At 38.4% G+C, this 18815-nt stretch overlaps 1 protein-coding gene across 2 annotated transcripts in view; it reads left to right on the forward strand.

Moving 5' to 3' along the window:
- The window catches only part of LOC114340511 (uncharacterized), a 60903-nt gene that overhangs the window by 22401 nt on the left and 19687 nt on the right, over nucleotides 1–18815 (forward strand). For both annotated transcript variants that reach the window (XM_028291259.2, XM_028291260.2), the window contains exon 2: nucleotides 17481–17662. In XM_028291259.2, coding sequence (XP_028147060.2) covers nucleotides 17481–17662 — 182 coding nt within the window. The remainder of the gene's footprint in view (nucleotides 1–17480; nucleotides 17663–18815) is intronic.

Below are 18815 nucleotides of genomic sequence, written 5' to 3' on the forward strand. Positions count from 1 at the left end.
GTAAGAGATACGAAAAAAAGTTATTTAGATAAAAGTTGGGGCACACATAGTACCATAATCTAAAAATATTTTCAAATATACAGGGGCGTGCGTATTGACAGGGTGACACAAACTTATGTTTTTTTAAATGGAACACCCTGTATATTTTTACATTTTTGGATTCTCCTCAATGTTTTCATTCTTAAAATATATAGTTTTGTAATATTATACGAGGTAGTTTAAAAGTTAATTACGTTTTTTTGTTAATTTCGTAGCAACATCTACACCCTGTAGAATTGTAGTGATTTGACATCAAATTTTCTATTTATATTCAAACGATTTTTAATATAGTCTACTACTGTTAATCATTAACAGTATAGCGAAATGTTTAATTTTAGTATACAGGGTGGGTCGAAACTCGGAATGAGTATTTTCTGAGTTTTCTTAAATGGAACACCCTGTATTTTAGTATTGTACTAAAATGATATTTTATGGTACTTTTTTATTTCTTAAGCATTCCCTATACCTAAGTGCTTTAATTTGTAAGTTATTCGTGATTCTTTAAGCCAAACATTAATTACAGGAAAAATGACGTAAAATTTTATTAGGTGGCCGTGAAAATATCCAATCAAAAATAATTTTTCAAAAAAAATACATAATAATCTAGCCTGATCCTTAATTTATTAATATTGGATGAGATATCCAAATACATTCGTAGTTAAGGTTGTTGGTTCTTAAAATATTAATCAGACATATAAATTTTCCCTAGTTGGCTATGACACAAAATTTGCTTAAAAATTTGACATTATACTATTTATATAGTTCCAGTTGATTTGTTACCATTACTAATATTAATTTTTCTAATGAGGTACTGATTAAAATGGCTTTGTGCTAGGACAGTATAACAAAAATGAGCTACTTGCAATAAAAAATTATCATCAGCAATTCCCTGATAGACGACAACCAAAAAGAGAAACTTTTGAAAGTGTACTAAAACGGTTTCAACAGACTAGATACTTAGATTGTAAGAACGGTTGTACTAATATGCAGATCCTCAGTGAAACTAAGGATTACATTTAATTCCTGTTTTTTTCACTTACAATAGTTTTTGTTCGATCAGATTTATCATAATCTAAGTGTCCAGCCTGTTGAAACCGTTTTAGTATATTTTTAAACGTTTCTCTTCTTAGTTGTCGTCTATCAGGTAATTTCTGATGAAACATTCTTATTGCTAGTAGCACTTTTTGGTATACTCCATTAGCACAAAAATCTTATCAGTTCCTCACTAGAATAATTATTCATATTATGTAGTAATGGTAATAAAGCAACTGGAACTATAAAAATAGTATAATGTCAAATGTTTAAAGAAATTTAGTGTCATAGCCGACTAGGTAGAATATTGTATGTTTTTATTAATATTTTGAGCACCAACAATCTTAACTACGAATTTATTTGGATATCTCATCCAATATCAATAAATTAAGGATCAGGCTAGATTATGATGTATTTTTTTTGAAAAATTATTTTTGATTGAATATTTTCACGGCCACCTAATAAAATTTCACGTAGTTTTTCTTGCATTTATTGTTTGGCTTAACAAATCACGAATAACTTACAAATTAAAGCACTTAGGTATAGGGAATGCTTAAGAAATAAAAAAGTACGATAAAATATCATTTCATTACAATACTAAAATACAGGGTGTTCTATTTAAGAAAACAAAGAAAATACTCATTCCGAGTTTCGACCAACCCTGTATACTAAAATTTAACATTTCGCTACACCGTTAATGTTTAACAATAGTAGACTATATTAAAAGTCGTTTGGACATAAAATAAAAATTTGATGTCAAATGACTACAATTCTACAGGGTGTCGATGTTGCTACGAAATTAACAAAAAAACGTAATTAACTTTTAAACTACCTCGTATAATATTACAAAGCCATATATTTTAAGAAAGAAAACATTGAGGAGAATCCAAAAATGTAAAAATATACAGGGTGTTCCATTTAAAAAAACATAAGTTTGTGTCACCCTGTCAATACGCACGTCCCTGTATATTTGAAAATATTTTTAAATTATGGTGCTATGTGTGCCCCAACTTTTACCTAAATAACTTTTTTTCGTATCTCTTACGACAAACGAGTAATTGGACTTTGTCACACTAATGCCCCACCCTGTATGTTACAGTTCAAGTTGATTCTCAGTTAGAGTTGACTCCAACTAGTTGGAGTCAACTCCAACTGAAACGAGCAGTAAAAGTTGATTTTAAAAATGTAAATCAACTTTTACTAGTTGGAGTTGACTCTTCCTGGATCGATTCAGTAAATGTTGATTATACGAGAATCTCAAGTGCATTTTTGATGAGTGTGCGTTTCTTTGTTTTGGCCGTTTCAACTACTTATTAGTATAGTCTGTAACGTCGCCCCCGTTAGGTAAATTATTCTGATTCGATTTTTTCCACAAACTTGCTCAAAGAAATACATCCGTATAACAATCCTTATAACAAATACACAGGGTGTCACGCGGTACCGCGGTCGAAAAATTGTTTAACCAATTTCAGTAAAGTCAGTCAGTAAAGTGACTCTTTATCGAACGAGTCTGATATTACGAGCAGAGGAACAGACGCGTTCGATAAAGAGTATTGAGGTGGTGCGTACAAAATTGTATCGTCAATCATAAAAAACATTAACACTTATACTTACAACTTTGAGGAATTTTTTTTAATTTTAGACGAAATAAAAATCTCGTATGACAGTAATGACAGATGACTTTTGCATGATGGCCGGTTTTGATGTTTAATCGATAGTTATATATCAATATTGTATACCTACCTAATTACTAAATCTGTAAAGTTTTGATTTATTTTGTATGAATATAATTGCGAAACACTACAGAATTTTACTTTTTGACATAAATTTTATTAATAATAAGATAAATTTTGTACAATATTTTTAATAATTAAAGTAAATAAATTTTAATTTCACTCAAATAAATAATCGATTGCTGCCATTGACCACTTACATTCAATCTCGGTTAATTTGATTAATTATCGCGGCAGGTAAAGTAACATTCTTCTTTCAATACAACAAAGTGTTACTTTACTGCCGAAAATGAGGGCAAATGAGTACAATAATGAATGATTTTAGTGAAGTTTGGCGATAAACAATGATTTTAAACAAATTCGCAAAAATACATAATTTTTTCACTTCGTACAAATTTTTTTTTGATCCCTTGGGCCTTTTTTTCTCCAAAATTTACTGTTATCGAGTTATTAGCGACTTAAAATTTTAAAAACGCCAAAATAACCATTTTCAAGGTTTAATAACTCGGTTAAAGATAATTATTGTGAAAGTCGAGCGAGCGGCCGTGGAGTAACGGCATAATCGCTGGCCTCATACGCCAGTGCACGTGGGTTCGAGCCCTGCTAAAGACAAACCATTTTCATTTTCAATAATGACACGAGCCGTCTCACCGTGCCTCGGAGAGCACGTTAAGCAGTCGGTCCCCCTGGGCTAATGTACATCGACACTAGTTACTTGAAACAGGGTTAAAGATGTAATTGGCGCCAGAACTGTCCGAAAGGCAAAAATGCCATACGATATTATATATTATGAAAGTCAGAAACTAAAAAAAATCAAAGAATAAAACTACCTCTAAGATCCTGAAGAAATTTTTGTCATTATTTCATTAATAAGATATTATTTTTAATTATCAACAATGAGCGCTAACCGTGTATTGAGGCGGCCGTCAATGTAAGTGCGAGTGAGATTCACCATTGGACGGCTGGAATGGTGCATCTCTTTAGCACTCACCATTGACGGCCGCCTAATACGCACTTAGCGCTCATTGTTAATAATTAAAGATAAAGCTTAGTAATAAAATAGTGATAAAAATTTCTGCTGGATCTTGTAGAGGGGGCTATAAACTTTGATTTGGTCACTTTCTGACTTTCATAATAATGGATTTTAACCGAGTTATTAAGCCTTGAAAATGGCTATTTTCGCATTTTTCAAATTTTAAATCGCGTATAACTCGACAACAATCAATTTTAGAGAAAAATCACAAAATACCTTTTTTTGCTCAGAATAACCCAAATGATCTAAAAAAAATTGTTCGAAGTGAAAAAATTATTTTTGTGAATTTGTCTAAAAAAAATTGTTTAAACAATTTATCGATCAAGGTACTGCCTGACACCCAGTAGATTTGTTATAAGGACCTCTTTTTGAGTAAGTTTGTGCAAAAAATTCGAATCGGAGTAATTTACCTAACGGGGGCGACGATACAGCTTAGACTAATTTGAACATATTCAGTAACATTTAATTGCTAGAATCGGCTGTTTGTGTGAATCAGAATCAACTTTTACTAAATGGCATTGGGAAGAGTATACTTTTCCTAGTTGGAGTCTACTTTTACTAGTACATGTTGAATATAAATCTTCATTTTATATTTATAATCAACTTTTACTGAAACCAGCCGTTAGAGTTGACTCCAACTAGTTGGAGTCAACTCCAACTGGATAATCAACTTGAACTGTAACATATATACAGCGTGTCTACTTGAGTTGGAAACATATGGGAAACTTTTTTATTATTAATTTTACGAAAAAAAGTTATTCTTTATAAAAAGTTCTGCATGCCCCAAAACCTAAGATTCAATTATCAGATATCAAATTTTCTCAATATTATACGAGGTATGTCAAAAAATATGAATTTCGGCTAAGGGTAAAGTACCTTTATTTCTCTCAATATCGAAAATTCTTATGTTAAAAAGTTGTTTGGAATTAAAAACTAAGATGAAATATGCAATTACATGCTTCTTATTGAAAAAAAATATTTTTCTCAAATTTATGGATACCCAACATCGTTTTTAATTATTACAAATATCATAACTCGTTTATTATTCATTTTACGAAAAAAAGTTATTCTTCATAAAAACTTTGCATGGTCTAAAATCTAAGACACAACCATGATATATCAACTTTTATTAATTTTATACGAGGTGTGTCAAAAAATATGAAATTCGCTCAATATTATAGCACCTTTATATTTCACAGTATTTCAATTAGAAGCATGTAATTACATATTTGAGCTTGGTTTTTATTTCCAAACAACTTTTCATAATAAGAATTTTCGATATTGAGAGAAATAAAGGTACTTTACCCTTAGCCGAAATTCATATTTTTTGACATACCTCGTATAATATTGAGAAAATTTGATATCTGATAATTGAATCTTAGGTTTTGGGGCATGCAGAACTTTTTATAAAGAATAACTTTTTTTCGTAAAATTAATAATAAAAAAGTTTCCCATATGTTTCCAACTCAAGTAGACACGCTGTATATAAATGGGTTATAGTTTGCAATGGTGAAGAACAGAAAAGAAGAGTGAAATGAACACATAAGCAGGATGACTGAATCAAGGATAGTAAGAATAGCTAGGGACAAGTCGCCGTTTGAGCAGAAGAAGTATAGGACGCCCAAGGAAAAGATGGAATGACAACTTAGGGGCAGAATTAAAGGCACCGTTGAAGAAAAACAGGCGGTACTGCCTATATAAAAGAAGAAGAAGAATAAGAAGAAAACCTTATAAAATCGAAACAGCTAAAAACACGTAGGAAAACAATAATACGACCCGTTGTAAGTGGAAACGTGGAAGTGAAACGTGGACTACGGGTTTAGGAAAGAAAAATCCTAAGGAAGATCTTTGGGCCTGTGCTTGATGAAGCAGCAGGATAATATAGGATAAGAACTAACAAAAGCTCGAAGAACTTTACCCAGACAGATACATACAGGCTAGATACCTAGCCTAGAGACCCAACTAGTGCTGCTACCAATCGGACAACGACGAAAACTTGTTCTCAGTCGTCATTTTCACATTCTCAGTTCGTTTTACCTCGATGCCATTATTTGATGAAAAGTTGTTGTGTTTAGAATTGTTTGACTCTATATTTTTGGTACCTATATACTTTTAAGTGCGTTGTTTTCTACATTATATTGCCTACATATCTAAACCTATAATTCCGGTGACTGTTACATTTGATTAAGCACTCATTAACGAATATTCTCATGTGTAGTCTATCTAATTTTACTTTCACGTTTAGGCAAGAGCCATTTTTGTTTTGAAAAATGTCTGAGTTGGACAAAACGGGACACTTATAAGTTGGATAAAATGGGATACAGTTTTTTATGTCCCGTTTTATCCACCTATTTATTTGTTGGCCTATTAATTTTTTAAGCATGTTCTCATACTGCAGAAAAGAACAACATATTTTTATGTGACTGTATCGAACCGTCTATAATGTTCTAAGGTCCTACTAAGAAATAAGAAAAGTCAATTACCTTAAATCTACGACTTCCGAAGTCTCAGCAAACACACGAACTGGTTGACGTCCTCTGCGATGGCGATGGGACACCACCTCTAGTATCCGCCACTATCTTACTGCTCCCGGGTCCCAGCTAATCCGCCATTTAGTGTTCCAAGTCTACACTCTAGACGACAACTTCGGACATAGTTAGTACGGTATTACGCGAATTCGTATTTTTTTCCGCCGATCACTAGTAGTTCCGATCGCACCCCTTTCCTCAAGGAATTAATCCGTAACAAGAAAAAAAATTACCCTTCGTTCGCTTACACACACGCCGAGCAAAACAAAACATTCCAATCGTCTTTTATTTTGACCGTTCTTCGCAGCGCACTCCCCAAAGAACAAAATAACACTGCCATAAAATCCTCGAATCTGTTTTTCTCTCGTCTCTTAGAAGTTTCAACACCCAACAAACGAAATCATAAATCCCTTTTACTATCCTCCAAAATGCACCTGCTCCTATCGCGTGTCATAAAGCATTTCCATTCTCAGCCGCTGACGAAAAACACCTCCTTTTACACGGAAAGAATCTGTTACCGCGACCAACAATACAGGCACCAGGCTGACGGCCGTAAAACCAGGGACGTTACATCACTCCCCTCCACATAAAAAGATTGCCCCAAGGGCAATCCTTTTCAATCCTCTATACGATATCTAAGGGGTTTTCGCCTCTCTCGCTGAGGCCGGCCTCCTCTTGATAACCCAGGTTCCTCCACGGTTGCTTCGTTAATTATGTCTAGGATTTCCTCGTCACCCGAACTTTCCCCTACTTCTGCCGCTACCATCTGCTCTTCTTCACTGCTGGTGTCCGCAAGCTGCTGCAAGTCCCGCAGTTCTTCACTGAGACCGGAGTCATCTGTCCAGAACTCACTCTCGCCAATTCCATCGGAGGTTGGAGTGTATCGCTGTGGAGGCCTTCTCGTTCTTGGGGCTATCACTCTCGATTCGTCCGGAACGTCTCCAATATCTGCCGTACCCCCTAAGTCATCGTCGTCAACCTCTGGCTCTCTTGCATAACCCCATACAATCTCTCCTTCCTCGTCGCTTCCCTCGTCGTCGGTCATCCTGGGTCTCTCCTCTACTCCATCTTCTATTATTCGCGGAAGGGATAACGTAGGTTTTGCTTGGTTGCCGATTTGTTCTTCCGATACGTCTGGATCTTCCCAGGCTTTATAATATTTTAGCCGATCTATGTGGTAAGTTTGGGTCTTACCGTCGCCCTTATCTACCACGTAGTTCACAGCCCCGCGTTTTTCTATGATTTTGTATGGCCCACTCCATGGTTTGAAAAACTTCTTACTGACTCCGCTGGGCACGATCGGATTTTGAATATATACATAATCACCCTCCTTTAAATTTCTCTCGTGCCTTCCCCGATTCATTCTCTCGGCATTAGTTTGTTCTAGTTCCCGCGCTTGTTCTGCTGCTAATATATAAGCCTCGTCCAGTCGCCTTCGCAGTTCCGCTGGGTAGCTTAACTCTCCTCGGTCATCTATTCTCGGTCCCACGTCACAGTCAAAAGGAATATGTACTTCCCTCCCAAAGGTTAACCAATTTGGGGTGAACCCCGTAGCATTATGTTTCGCACTCCGGTAAGCCATTAGCGCCAGTCCTATATGTTCGTCCCAGTCCCGTGCCTTACTGTTCACATAATGCTTCACCATTCCAATAAGTGTTCGGTGCAATCGCTCCACCCGTCCATTTACTTGGGGCCGATACGCCGTGGTTTGAATCTTCTTGATTCCCAATAGTCTACAAACTTCTTTCATTAGCTCCGAAACAAAATTTGTCCCTTGATCCGTCAGTAACCGCTCCGGCGCTCCATGCCGAAGAACGACCTCGTTCACAAAAACACGCGCCACAGTTTCGGCCGATAAGTCTTTTATGGGTATCGCCTCAGCATATCGCGTAAAGTGGTCTACGTACGTCAAGAGATATTTATTACCTCTCTGCGTTTGTGGCAAAGGACCCACTATATCCATTCCTACCATTTCGAGAGGTCTAGACGTATGGTATGGTTCACAAATGGGCACCCTATTTACACTTTTCGTCCGTCCACATTCTCTACAGTCCTCAACATGCTTTCTTACGTCCTTTTGCATGGTTTTCCAGTAAAACTGTGACTCCGCCCGCTGAAGTGACCGCTGTACCCCACAATGTCCCGCACTCGGTTCATCATGTGTCCGCTTCAACACCCGATTTCTCATTTTCACGGGTACTACGACTCGCCACCTACCGTCCGTCACTTTGTATAGTATGCCGTCCAAATCCTTTCGATATTCCTCGCTCCCACTGTTGACATAACGCTGGCACTCGTTATCAGACTCTTGAGTTCTTTTGATCCACTCCCGATCTATTGAGTAATCTTCATCGCGCCTAACATTTGCTACGGCTCTACTTAAAGCGTCCGCGTTTACGTGTCTCTTTCCCGGCTTATACACTACCTCATACTCGTACTCGGCCAGTTTCATTTGCCATCTCGCTAGTCTAGACGACGGATCTTTCACCTGCAACGTCCAACGTAACGGCGCATGATCGGTGATTACGCTAAACCTCCGCCCGTATAAGTAGCACCTAAACTGACCGATTCCCCAAACCATCGCTAAAAGTTCCTTCTCCGTTACCGAGTAGTTTCTTTCCGCCGTGTTGAGTTGCCTTGAAGCGTAGGCTATCGGATGCTCTTCTCCTTCAAGTCGCTGTGACAAAACCGCACCCAAAGCTAGTCCCGACGCATCAGTCGCTAGAATGAATGGCAGTTCAAAATCTGGATAGCGCAATACGGGGTGTTTCGACAAACTCTCTCTTAGTCGGTCGAACGCTTCCACTCTAGTTGGGGTCCACTCAAACGTAGTTTCCACTTTTATTAGTTCTGTTAGCGGCTTAGCTATTTCCGCATACCCTTTTATGAATCGCCGATAATATCCCGTCAACCCCAGAAAGGCGCGTACTTCTCGCACAGTCTTCGGCCGCGGATATGTGCGTATTGCTACAACCTTCTGTGGGTCAGGTTTTACACCTGCGCTGGTGACTAAATGACCCAAATATATTAGTTCACTCATCATGAACTGACATTTCTTAAGGTTCGCTTTAGCACCTACTTCACGTAGCCGCTGTAAAACATTTCGCAACCGCCTATTGTGTTCCGTCTCATCCGCTGCAAAGATCACTACGTCGTCCAAGTAAACATAGCACTCCGTCCCCTTTATTCCCATTAGTACCGCGTCAATGAATCTCTGGAACGTTGCTGGTGCTCCTGACAGTCCAAACGCCATCCGGTTATATTCATAGTGTCCATCAATCGTATTGAACCCAGTCTTCTCTCGGTCCTCTGGTCTGATCTCAATCTGATGGTACCCGCTGGCTAAATCAATGGTCGTGTACCACTTGCATTTTCCCAACCGATCCAATGTTTCATTTATGTTGGGAAGGGGATAGGTGTCCGCCCTTGTCACCGCGTTCAACCCCCTAAAATCAGTATAAAACCTGTACTTTGGCTCCTCCCCCTCCATAGCCTTTTTCTTTACCAACACCACTGGCGCTGCCCACGGTGAAGTCGACGGTGCAATTATACCCTTGTCCAGAAGATCCTGTATTTGCCGTCTCATCTCGTCCTGCAAACGGAAAGGTACTCTATAAGCCGATTTAGCTATCGGGGCAGCATCCCCCGTGACGATCTTATGTTGCACCTGATTAGTACATGAGAATTCCCCCTCCGTCTCTGCATCCATCACATCGCGGTATTCAAGCAATATCTCCCCTATATTTTTTTCCTGCCCCACTGACAAGTGGGCCAACTTCTTGTGAATTTCCTCTGTGAAGTCGGACCCTTGAGATTCAGCTCTCACCTGTCTCACCATCTTCGTATTATCTCGAGCGATTATTGCCGTCTTTCCTACGACTCTTCCCGAACTTAGCTCCACGGGTTCCTGGTTACAATTTATGAACTTCACCCATACATTATCTCCCATTCGCGTTGCCATCACTCGGTTCACTCTAACACCTGATGGTAGGTGTCCAAACTGCTCGACAATTATTTCCTCCGGTTGGTTCGTTCCTCTAATTTTGGCTTTTAGTATAGTTTCGCTCCAGGCTGGCAGGTGGGCCCTACTTTTTAGTACCACTTCAGCTGGCTCCCAATTTTTCTGACAGACTCCGCCGCAAATTGCTCTTATTCGCCGATCCTTTGGTGCCCGCTGAATCTCGCCATCTATTACTTTAAAATACTCTCCTTCATCCATATGATCTCCCTGAATCTGAATCCTCTGCAAACACACAAATTCGTCTCCCTTGCTCCTTCCATTTTTCCTTGTTTCTTTGAAATATTCCCGTACAAACGCGACATGTTTCTTTTGGTTCTTTCTATGCTCGTTGTTTAGGTGAGAACGTATTTTTTTGAAATAATCCCGTATAAACTCGACATGTTTCTTCTGGTTCTCTCTATGCTCTTCGCTTTGGTGCGAAATAATGGGGATATTTTCCTCCTCTGCCTCAAATAACTTAAAGCGATTCTTCAATTCTATTCCACCACGTATCCCACTTTCATCAGATGTACGCTTTATCGTTTTCTTTCGCTCCCTATTCGTTTTGCTTTTGCTCGCTGTACGCTGCTGTGCATTTTCTTCCATCACTTCTTTGATTACTTCCCAATATTTATCCCGCATTACATATTCTGTCAATGCTTGCATCTCACAGCATCTCTTGTCGGGTTGCAAGACCTCTCGAATCCTTTCTGCTAACTTAATCTTTCCCTTAAGGTTAAAATGGAATCCCTGCTTGGTATAATCGCTTCTCCTTGTGCCGCTGTATATATCGACCAGATCTACATTCATATGTATCTGCATCACCATTAACAAGTCCAAATTATGTTGACGGACGTCTTCAACAACAGTAGAACTTGATACTACGTCGAATCGTTTTGGTAGATTGCAGAGAATAATCTTAGGTTTTTCTGTCTTCACAAATAACCTCGCTCTTGCATCATTTGCTTGCTCTTGTTGTTTCCGCCGAATATCGTTGGTGCCCGTTAGCAAAACGAGACAATCATTAGTTCCAAGTGTACTCGTCCGTTGCTGTACCCCATTAATAATATCTACAGTGCCATGACCTGGCCAAACCATTTCCTCGATTTCCCATTCATCTCCAATCCATCGCTGAAGAAGTGGTTTCAGAAAGCGTCCATGACTATCCGCTGCGATCACTAATGTTCGCCGAGCAGAAGTTGCCTTACGGTTAACCCCACTACCGCTATTTCCTAGCTTTTTCATTGTTGTCTCCACATGATACTCCTTGATTTCGTTTCGCTGTAAATCAAATGTTACTTTTCTCCTTTTATCTCCCAGTATCTCGTGAGTGACTTTCCGTATAACAGGTATCATGGCCTGCTTCGTCCGCAATTCATTTCTATTAACGTCGATTACCAGTCCAAGTCGTTTCATCAGATCGAGTCCCAATATACCTTCAGCTCCACAGTCCACATCGACTATCCATACCTCATGTATGGCTGCGGTATCACCGATGGTTACGTTTAGCTTCTGCTTACCCTGGATGCGTTGACATACCCCCGTCACCCCCGTAATGGTCTCGCTTCGGCCGGTGATGACTGGTACACCCTCCACAGCTTCTCGCAGTAAGGTTACATCGGCTCCCGTATCCACTAAAACTTTTCTATTAGCCTCTTGAAAATCGGCCGTAATTATCAAGGATGTTACTCCCCCTGCGGTTACGGTCGCTTTCCCAATATATCCCCCTCCAGTTTTCTGGGCCATCTCCAAGCTAGGGGAACCTGGAGGGCCACCTAGTTTGGGGAAACGCTACGGCTTTCAGCCCGTCTTCCGGCTAGGCTCGCATAATCTTCCACCTCCCTGTCTGACTTATCTGATTCCCATGACCGTTGTCGCCGCGAAAATGAACCCCTCCTCGCGGATGTTCCAGTATTTTGGCACTGTCTCCACACGTGACCGCCATATCCACAATTATCGCATATGGTCTGTGGACATGTGTTTATAAAATGGCCCGGTCGCCCACACTGAAAGCATTCTTCGTTGCTCGCCCTTTTCCCCAACCGTGTTCGTTCTTCCGGTTTCCAACGTGAATCCCCACTCTTCTGGTTGCCCAGATGTATCGTGCACTCCCGTGTCCAGTGACCAACCTGTCCACACCTCCTACATGGGGTATACGGTACCCTGCGCAGTGATCTCTGCCGCTCTCCTTGCACTTCTCCAGCCGGATTCGCCCTATCATGCCATTTACTTCCGGCCGCTACTATAACCTCTGCACGGTCCATCTTTACAAATCCTTCCTTCTTCTCACCTTCTATCCGCCGAATTCCTCTTCGCTCGCTGCTATTGCTTGCTACCGTCGCAAAGCTCTTCTCAGAATCGCTGCTGTTTGCTTCTTCTTCCTCTAGTTCCTTCCTCACCTTCCTTACTCTTTTCCGGTCACCTTCCTCTCCTATGTCCTTCAACATATCTAATACTGCCGTCAGGGTATTTACTCCCTTCCTAGCCTTCACCACACGTCGTACCTCGCTATTTAAACCCTCCATGAATACTCCCAAGATCATTTCCTCTCGAATCTCATTCGCTACTTTCTTTTCCGCTTCTTTCTCATATTTTTTCACAACATAGCGCGCCGCTGTCCTACACCTATCAGCGAATCTCCGATAATTTTCCCCCTCCTTCCGTCGGATGTTCATTAGTTTCACCATTTCATCCACTCTGTCTTTCTTCACCCCAAACCGCTGCAATAGCAGTCCTTTTATCTCCTTCCATGTCCATCCCTCTTGCTTCTCACTCGTCGCATTTCGCAAAAATTCCGCCGCCTCGCCAATCATCCTTCGTCTCACCAAATCAGCTGTGTTCTGCTCAGTCCACCCATTAATTTGCTGCAACATCTCTACTCTCTCAACAAACTCCTCTACACCCATCTCTCCTTCGCTTCCACACCATTCTTTTACCTCTCTAGCACCTATCATTTCCGCCCTCCTACTTCCGGCCATTCTCAGTTCTTCCATCTCCTTTCTCAAATAGTTTAGTTCATTTTGGGCGACTCTCTGTCTCTCATCTTGTAACTTGCATACTTCCTCTCTCGCCTTTTCTAACTCTTGTTTCAATCTATCTACCTCGTCACCAACTTCCGCCATGGTTTTTAGAGGCAAAACAAAACCCCAGTCTTACACCCGTCGGCACCGTGCCTTTCGCTTGGTTCTCGTCACACCTATACCCCGAGTAGACAGCCCAATGTCCACGACAACTAATAACTAATCTATCCCACCGCTGCCACCATTGTATCGAACCGTCTATAATGTTCTAAGGTCCTACTAAGAAATAAGAAAAGTCAATTACCTTAAATCTACGACTTCCGAAGTCTCAGCAAACACACGAACTGGTTGACGTCCTCTGCGATGGCGATGGGACACCACCTCTAGTATCCGCCACTGTCTTACTGCTCCCGGGTCCCAGCTAATCCGCCATTTAGTGTTCCAAGTCTACACTCTAGACGACAACTTCGGACATAGTTAGTACGGTATTACGCGAATTCGTATTTTTTTCCGCCGATCACTAGTAGTTCCGATCGCACCCCTTTCCTCAAGGAATTAATCCGTAACAAGAAAAAAAATTACCCTTCGTTCGCTTACACACACGCCGAGCAAAACAAAACATTCCAATCGTCTTTTATTTTGACCGTTCTTCGCAGCGCACTCCCCAAAGAACAAAATAACACTGCCATAAAATCCTCGAATCTGTTTTTCTCTCGTCTCTTAGAAGTTTCAACACCCAACAAACGAAATCATAAATCCCTTTTACTATCCTCCAAAATGCACCTGCTCCTATCGCGTGTCATAAAACATTTCCATTCTCAGCCGCTGACGAAAAACACCTCCTTTTACACGGAAAGAATCTGTTACCGCGACCAACAATACAGGCACCAGGATGACGGCCGTAAAACCAGGGACGTTACAGTGACTTCTGTTCTGATATACGTACCCAGGGCCGGCGATAACGGGCCTGCAAGGGATGCACTGCAGGCGGGCGCCCCTGTTTGTGGGGCGCCAAAATGAGCATCTTTTCTGCTGGTGTTACACAAAATCATAGAAAAATTAAGTTTTTTAAAATTTTGCATGCAATAGAATTTTATTCACGGCTCCAGTATGCGTAGTGTATGGCGAACACTCATTTTCAAAATTTTCATAATTTTAAAATTTAAAATCCAAATTTAAAATTAAAAATTTAAATAAGGAAAATAATTGTTTTAGATAATAAGAATTAAATAAGATATTTACATCCTAATTACATTTTGTACCATTGCCAGAAGATAAAATATCTAAATATAAGTACCTAATTAAACCGACGGGCGCCTTAGCTAGTATTGCAGGCGGGCGCCTTATACCCGAGCGCCGGCACTGTACGTACCTAGTCCTAAATAAAAGGTATTATTTCCCATTTTGCAATAAAACATAAAAAAGGCCTATTTTTAAGTTTCTGACTACTGAAGATATTGTTTTTTCAAAGGTAAATTTTGCTTTGGAGTCTTATATCTACTTAAATATAGTTTTTAGATAATTTTATGCAAAAAATTAAATATTGTGAACCTATCCCGTTTTATCCAACCGTGGTATGCTAAAACGGGATGTGCAGGACTTTAATAAATATTTTTTTTACTATTTTTCAGTCATTAAAAATAGCTAAAAATATGTTTTTTGTGTGCTTCAATACATGTTATACATATAAAAAATAATAATATGATACTTTCTTTAATATTTTTTCCGTAATAAAAATAAACAAGAATGGTATTCCGTTTTGTCCAACTCTCCCCTAATAGTGATGTTGAAAAAGTTACTCGTTAGTACTCGTTACTTACGAATACCGAAAGTAACGATTACTATACAGAGAGGCAAATCGTTACTTTGATTACTTTGATTACTCTGATTACTTCGTTACTTCGTACCAATCGTATCAGAGCGAGTAACGACTATTGTATCTACTTTGATTACTCTGATTACTTCGTTACTTCATACCAATCGTATTAGAGCGAGTAACGACTAGTGTATCTACTTTGATTACTTTGATTACTCTGATTACTTCGTTACTTCATACCAATCGTATTAGAGCGAGTAACGACTATTGTATCTACTTTGATTACTTTGATTACTCTGATTACTTTGATTACTCTGATTACTTCGTACCAATCGTATTAGAGCGAGTAACGACTAGTGTATCTACTTTGATTACTCTGATTACTTCGTTATTTCGTACCAATCGTATCAGAGCGAGTAACGACTATTGTATCTACAACCAGTACAGTTGATTACTTTCTATAAAAAAATACCAATCGGATCCCAGCGAGTAGCGGACGGGACCGGTATTTTACGAGTGTTATCGAATATGGTTATCGGTATGAAACGTTTTAAGGGTGTGATGGAATACCTATACAAAATACCTACCTACTGAGAAATAGGATTCTCGATATGATTCTCTTCTTTGAGTGCCTCTCCTATCGGAGATTGAATATCATTAGGGCGATTCTAATTTTATTTACGGCTGTTTTGAACAATTCGTTAGTGGTACAGCCAAACCACTCTCTCAAATTTCTCATCCAGGACATTCTTCTACGGCCTGGATTTCTTCGTCCTTGGATTTTTCCTTGCATTATGTTTTGTAGGAATGTGTACTTTTGTCCCCTCATCAGGTGGCCTAAGTATTCAAGTTTTCTCTTTTTTATATTCAGTAGAACTTCTGGCTTGTTATTTATTCTGCGTATTACTTCTTCATTTGTAATTTTATCCACCCAACTTATTCTTAGTATACGGCGGTAGCACCACATCTCAAAGCTTTCAAGATTTTTAATATTCCTCTGTTTAAGAGTCCATGACTCAACACCGTAGAGCAAAGTACTGAATACATAGCATTTTAACATTCTAGTTCGTAGATGAATACTAATATCACGATTACAAAATAATTTTTTCATTTTTATAAAAGTAGACCTGGCAATTTCAATACGTCTTTTTATCTCGTGATTTTGGTCACCTGTTTCATTGATAAGGGTTCCCAAGTATTTGTATTCGTTTACTTTTTCAAGTTGGGTACCGTTTATTGTGATACTAGTGTCATTTATGATTACCGGTACTCAAATACCAAAGTAATCATAGTAACCAAATTATTTTTATCCCTTAAACAGATCGGTGAAGGTCGTTGTTATATCGGAATACCTATACAAAATACCTACGTTACTGAGAAATACGATTCTCGCTATGATTACCGGTACTCAAATACAAAAGTAATCATAGTAATCAAAGTAACAAATACTGTAAATGATTACTTTATACAAAAGTAACGATTTGTAACGAATACTCGAAAATAACTATAATAAACATCACTAGTAAGTAAGAGTGCCTCTTATTTTTATATTGTTCAATCTCAAATTAATCCCCTAATTTGTAATCTCACATTTTTCTTAACTTCTTAAACTTTTATAGTTTCACCGTGTATAATTGAAACATTGGGAAAATATATCGAGTAATATTTTAATTATTATAGAGTCCAGTGAACCTTTTGCAACCTAAATCAACTGTCAAATCGTGGTATTTTCAATTGTACTTCCTAGTACATGTTGCAATATTTCCTCAATAAACTGTAGTTGTAAGCTTTTGAAAGATTACAAAGTTCGTTGCTGTTGTCATGCAACTTATTGATGAATTGTATATTTTGACGAGATTATAAATTAGACAAAGGGACTATTTTGGGTCGCAGTCTATCATAGAAAGTTACCTGAACAGCATCTATAGTGTAATATTCAGTAGCTGTCAGTAAAACCATATTTTTATTCCACACTCAAACATTTATTTACCATCGTCGATCGAGAAGAATCGGACAAAGGGGCATTACAAAACAATTCGATACTGCTATTTACATCGAATTGTCCATATATTATTTAGATAAACGACGAAAGCATTGATTGCTATGCATTAAAGTTAACAATAAAATTAAAATAATTTTATGGTAAATGGTGTAGAGAATACTTGCATTCTTGAGTGAATCAGGCCTCATGGCTAAATGAAGCGCATCGTGAATTTCAAGTTATGTTTAGTTCGAGTTAGGTATAGTAAAAAAAACCATCATCTGTTATTTCGTTTTAGTTTTAAAAGTCTATAAAGCACTATGGATGAATGTGCTTTCCATGCTACACCCCAATGTAGAATTCATCAAATATGATACAGTGAGATCATTGCTAGACACGCACCGGAACCAGGGGATCGTATGTGTTCTTTTAAGTATAAAGGGGCAAGCCCAACCCGAAGCAGTCAGAAGACATTTGCAGGTAATTAAATACTGAATTTATAAAACAAATATTTCATAATAAAGTAAAAGATAGACGTACTTGAAATCACTTATTATTTTCCTCCGACGACCGGTTTCGCTCTTTAAAATTTGCAGAGCATCATCAGGTCAACATCGGGTCATGTACCTATCGGTTGACCTGATGATGCTCTGCAAATTTTAGAGAGCGAAACCGGTCGTCGGAGTAAAACAAGAAGTGATTACGAGCACGTCTATCTTTTACTTCATTCTAAATGAGCTCGCATATGTGCCCATGCAAAATTTAAATATTTTAAAACAAATAATAAATGTCTTAATTTAGCCCTCAACATCTTTTTCTTCCTTTTCTTAAAATTAATTTAATAGAAAGTGTAATATTAAACCCGCGGGATAGATATCTTTTTAATTATTCTTTTGGCATAAAACAATAATTTTGCTTGCTTATAAGTTTTAGTTTGATAAAAGTAAGTCCCAAACTTCATTATTCTATGATAAAAATCTTAAATGAAGCTAACATAAACGAGATCTTTTAAAATTTTCTTATATGCTGCAGTCAAAAGTGTAATTTTCAAATTTTGGCCCCCATATTTTTCCGCCGAAAATAGGGCCCTCTCTGTTAAAAAAGCTTCATCAGTCGAAAGCCAGTTACAGATTTCTCTGAGCTACTTTGAGCTACTCTGCATAATTGGTTGCATAACATACAGTAGCCCTATTGAATTTCTGAAAAGTAACATACTTTTTATAATTTGAAAAATTGTTTCATGAAAGTCATTATTTTCTTTATTGCTCATTGCATAATTAAATATTACTGAAGTAGTAAATTAATTATAGTTACTATGCTTTGTTTTTAAACCAGGAGGAGTAAACTAAAAAGACAGATTCACACCCAAGAAAGTTACCAGAAAAGTCACCGAATACATCTTCTTTTTGGTTGATGATGTCGGCCTTCGACAGTAATCCATAAATATTATATTACACTAATACGTCGCTAAGACTATGTTTCATGTTTTTTTATATAAAAGCAGACTAAAAATCTAAAAATTAAAGGAATAACGCAGAATTCACAAAAATTGCCGATATAACTTAATGAACCTATGAAATGCCAATAGGGCTTTTCATCGATTGTCATTTATTTCGAGCTTCTGTCATGTGTC

The sequence above is a fragment of the Diabrotica virgifera genome, chromosome 8 (assembly GCF_917563875.1).
Source record: "Diabrotica virgifera virgifera chromosome 8, PGI_DIABVI_V3a".
NCBI classification, from domain to species: Eukaryota; Metazoa; Arthropoda; class Insecta; order Coleoptera; family Chrysomelidae; genus Diabrotica; species Diabrotica virgifera.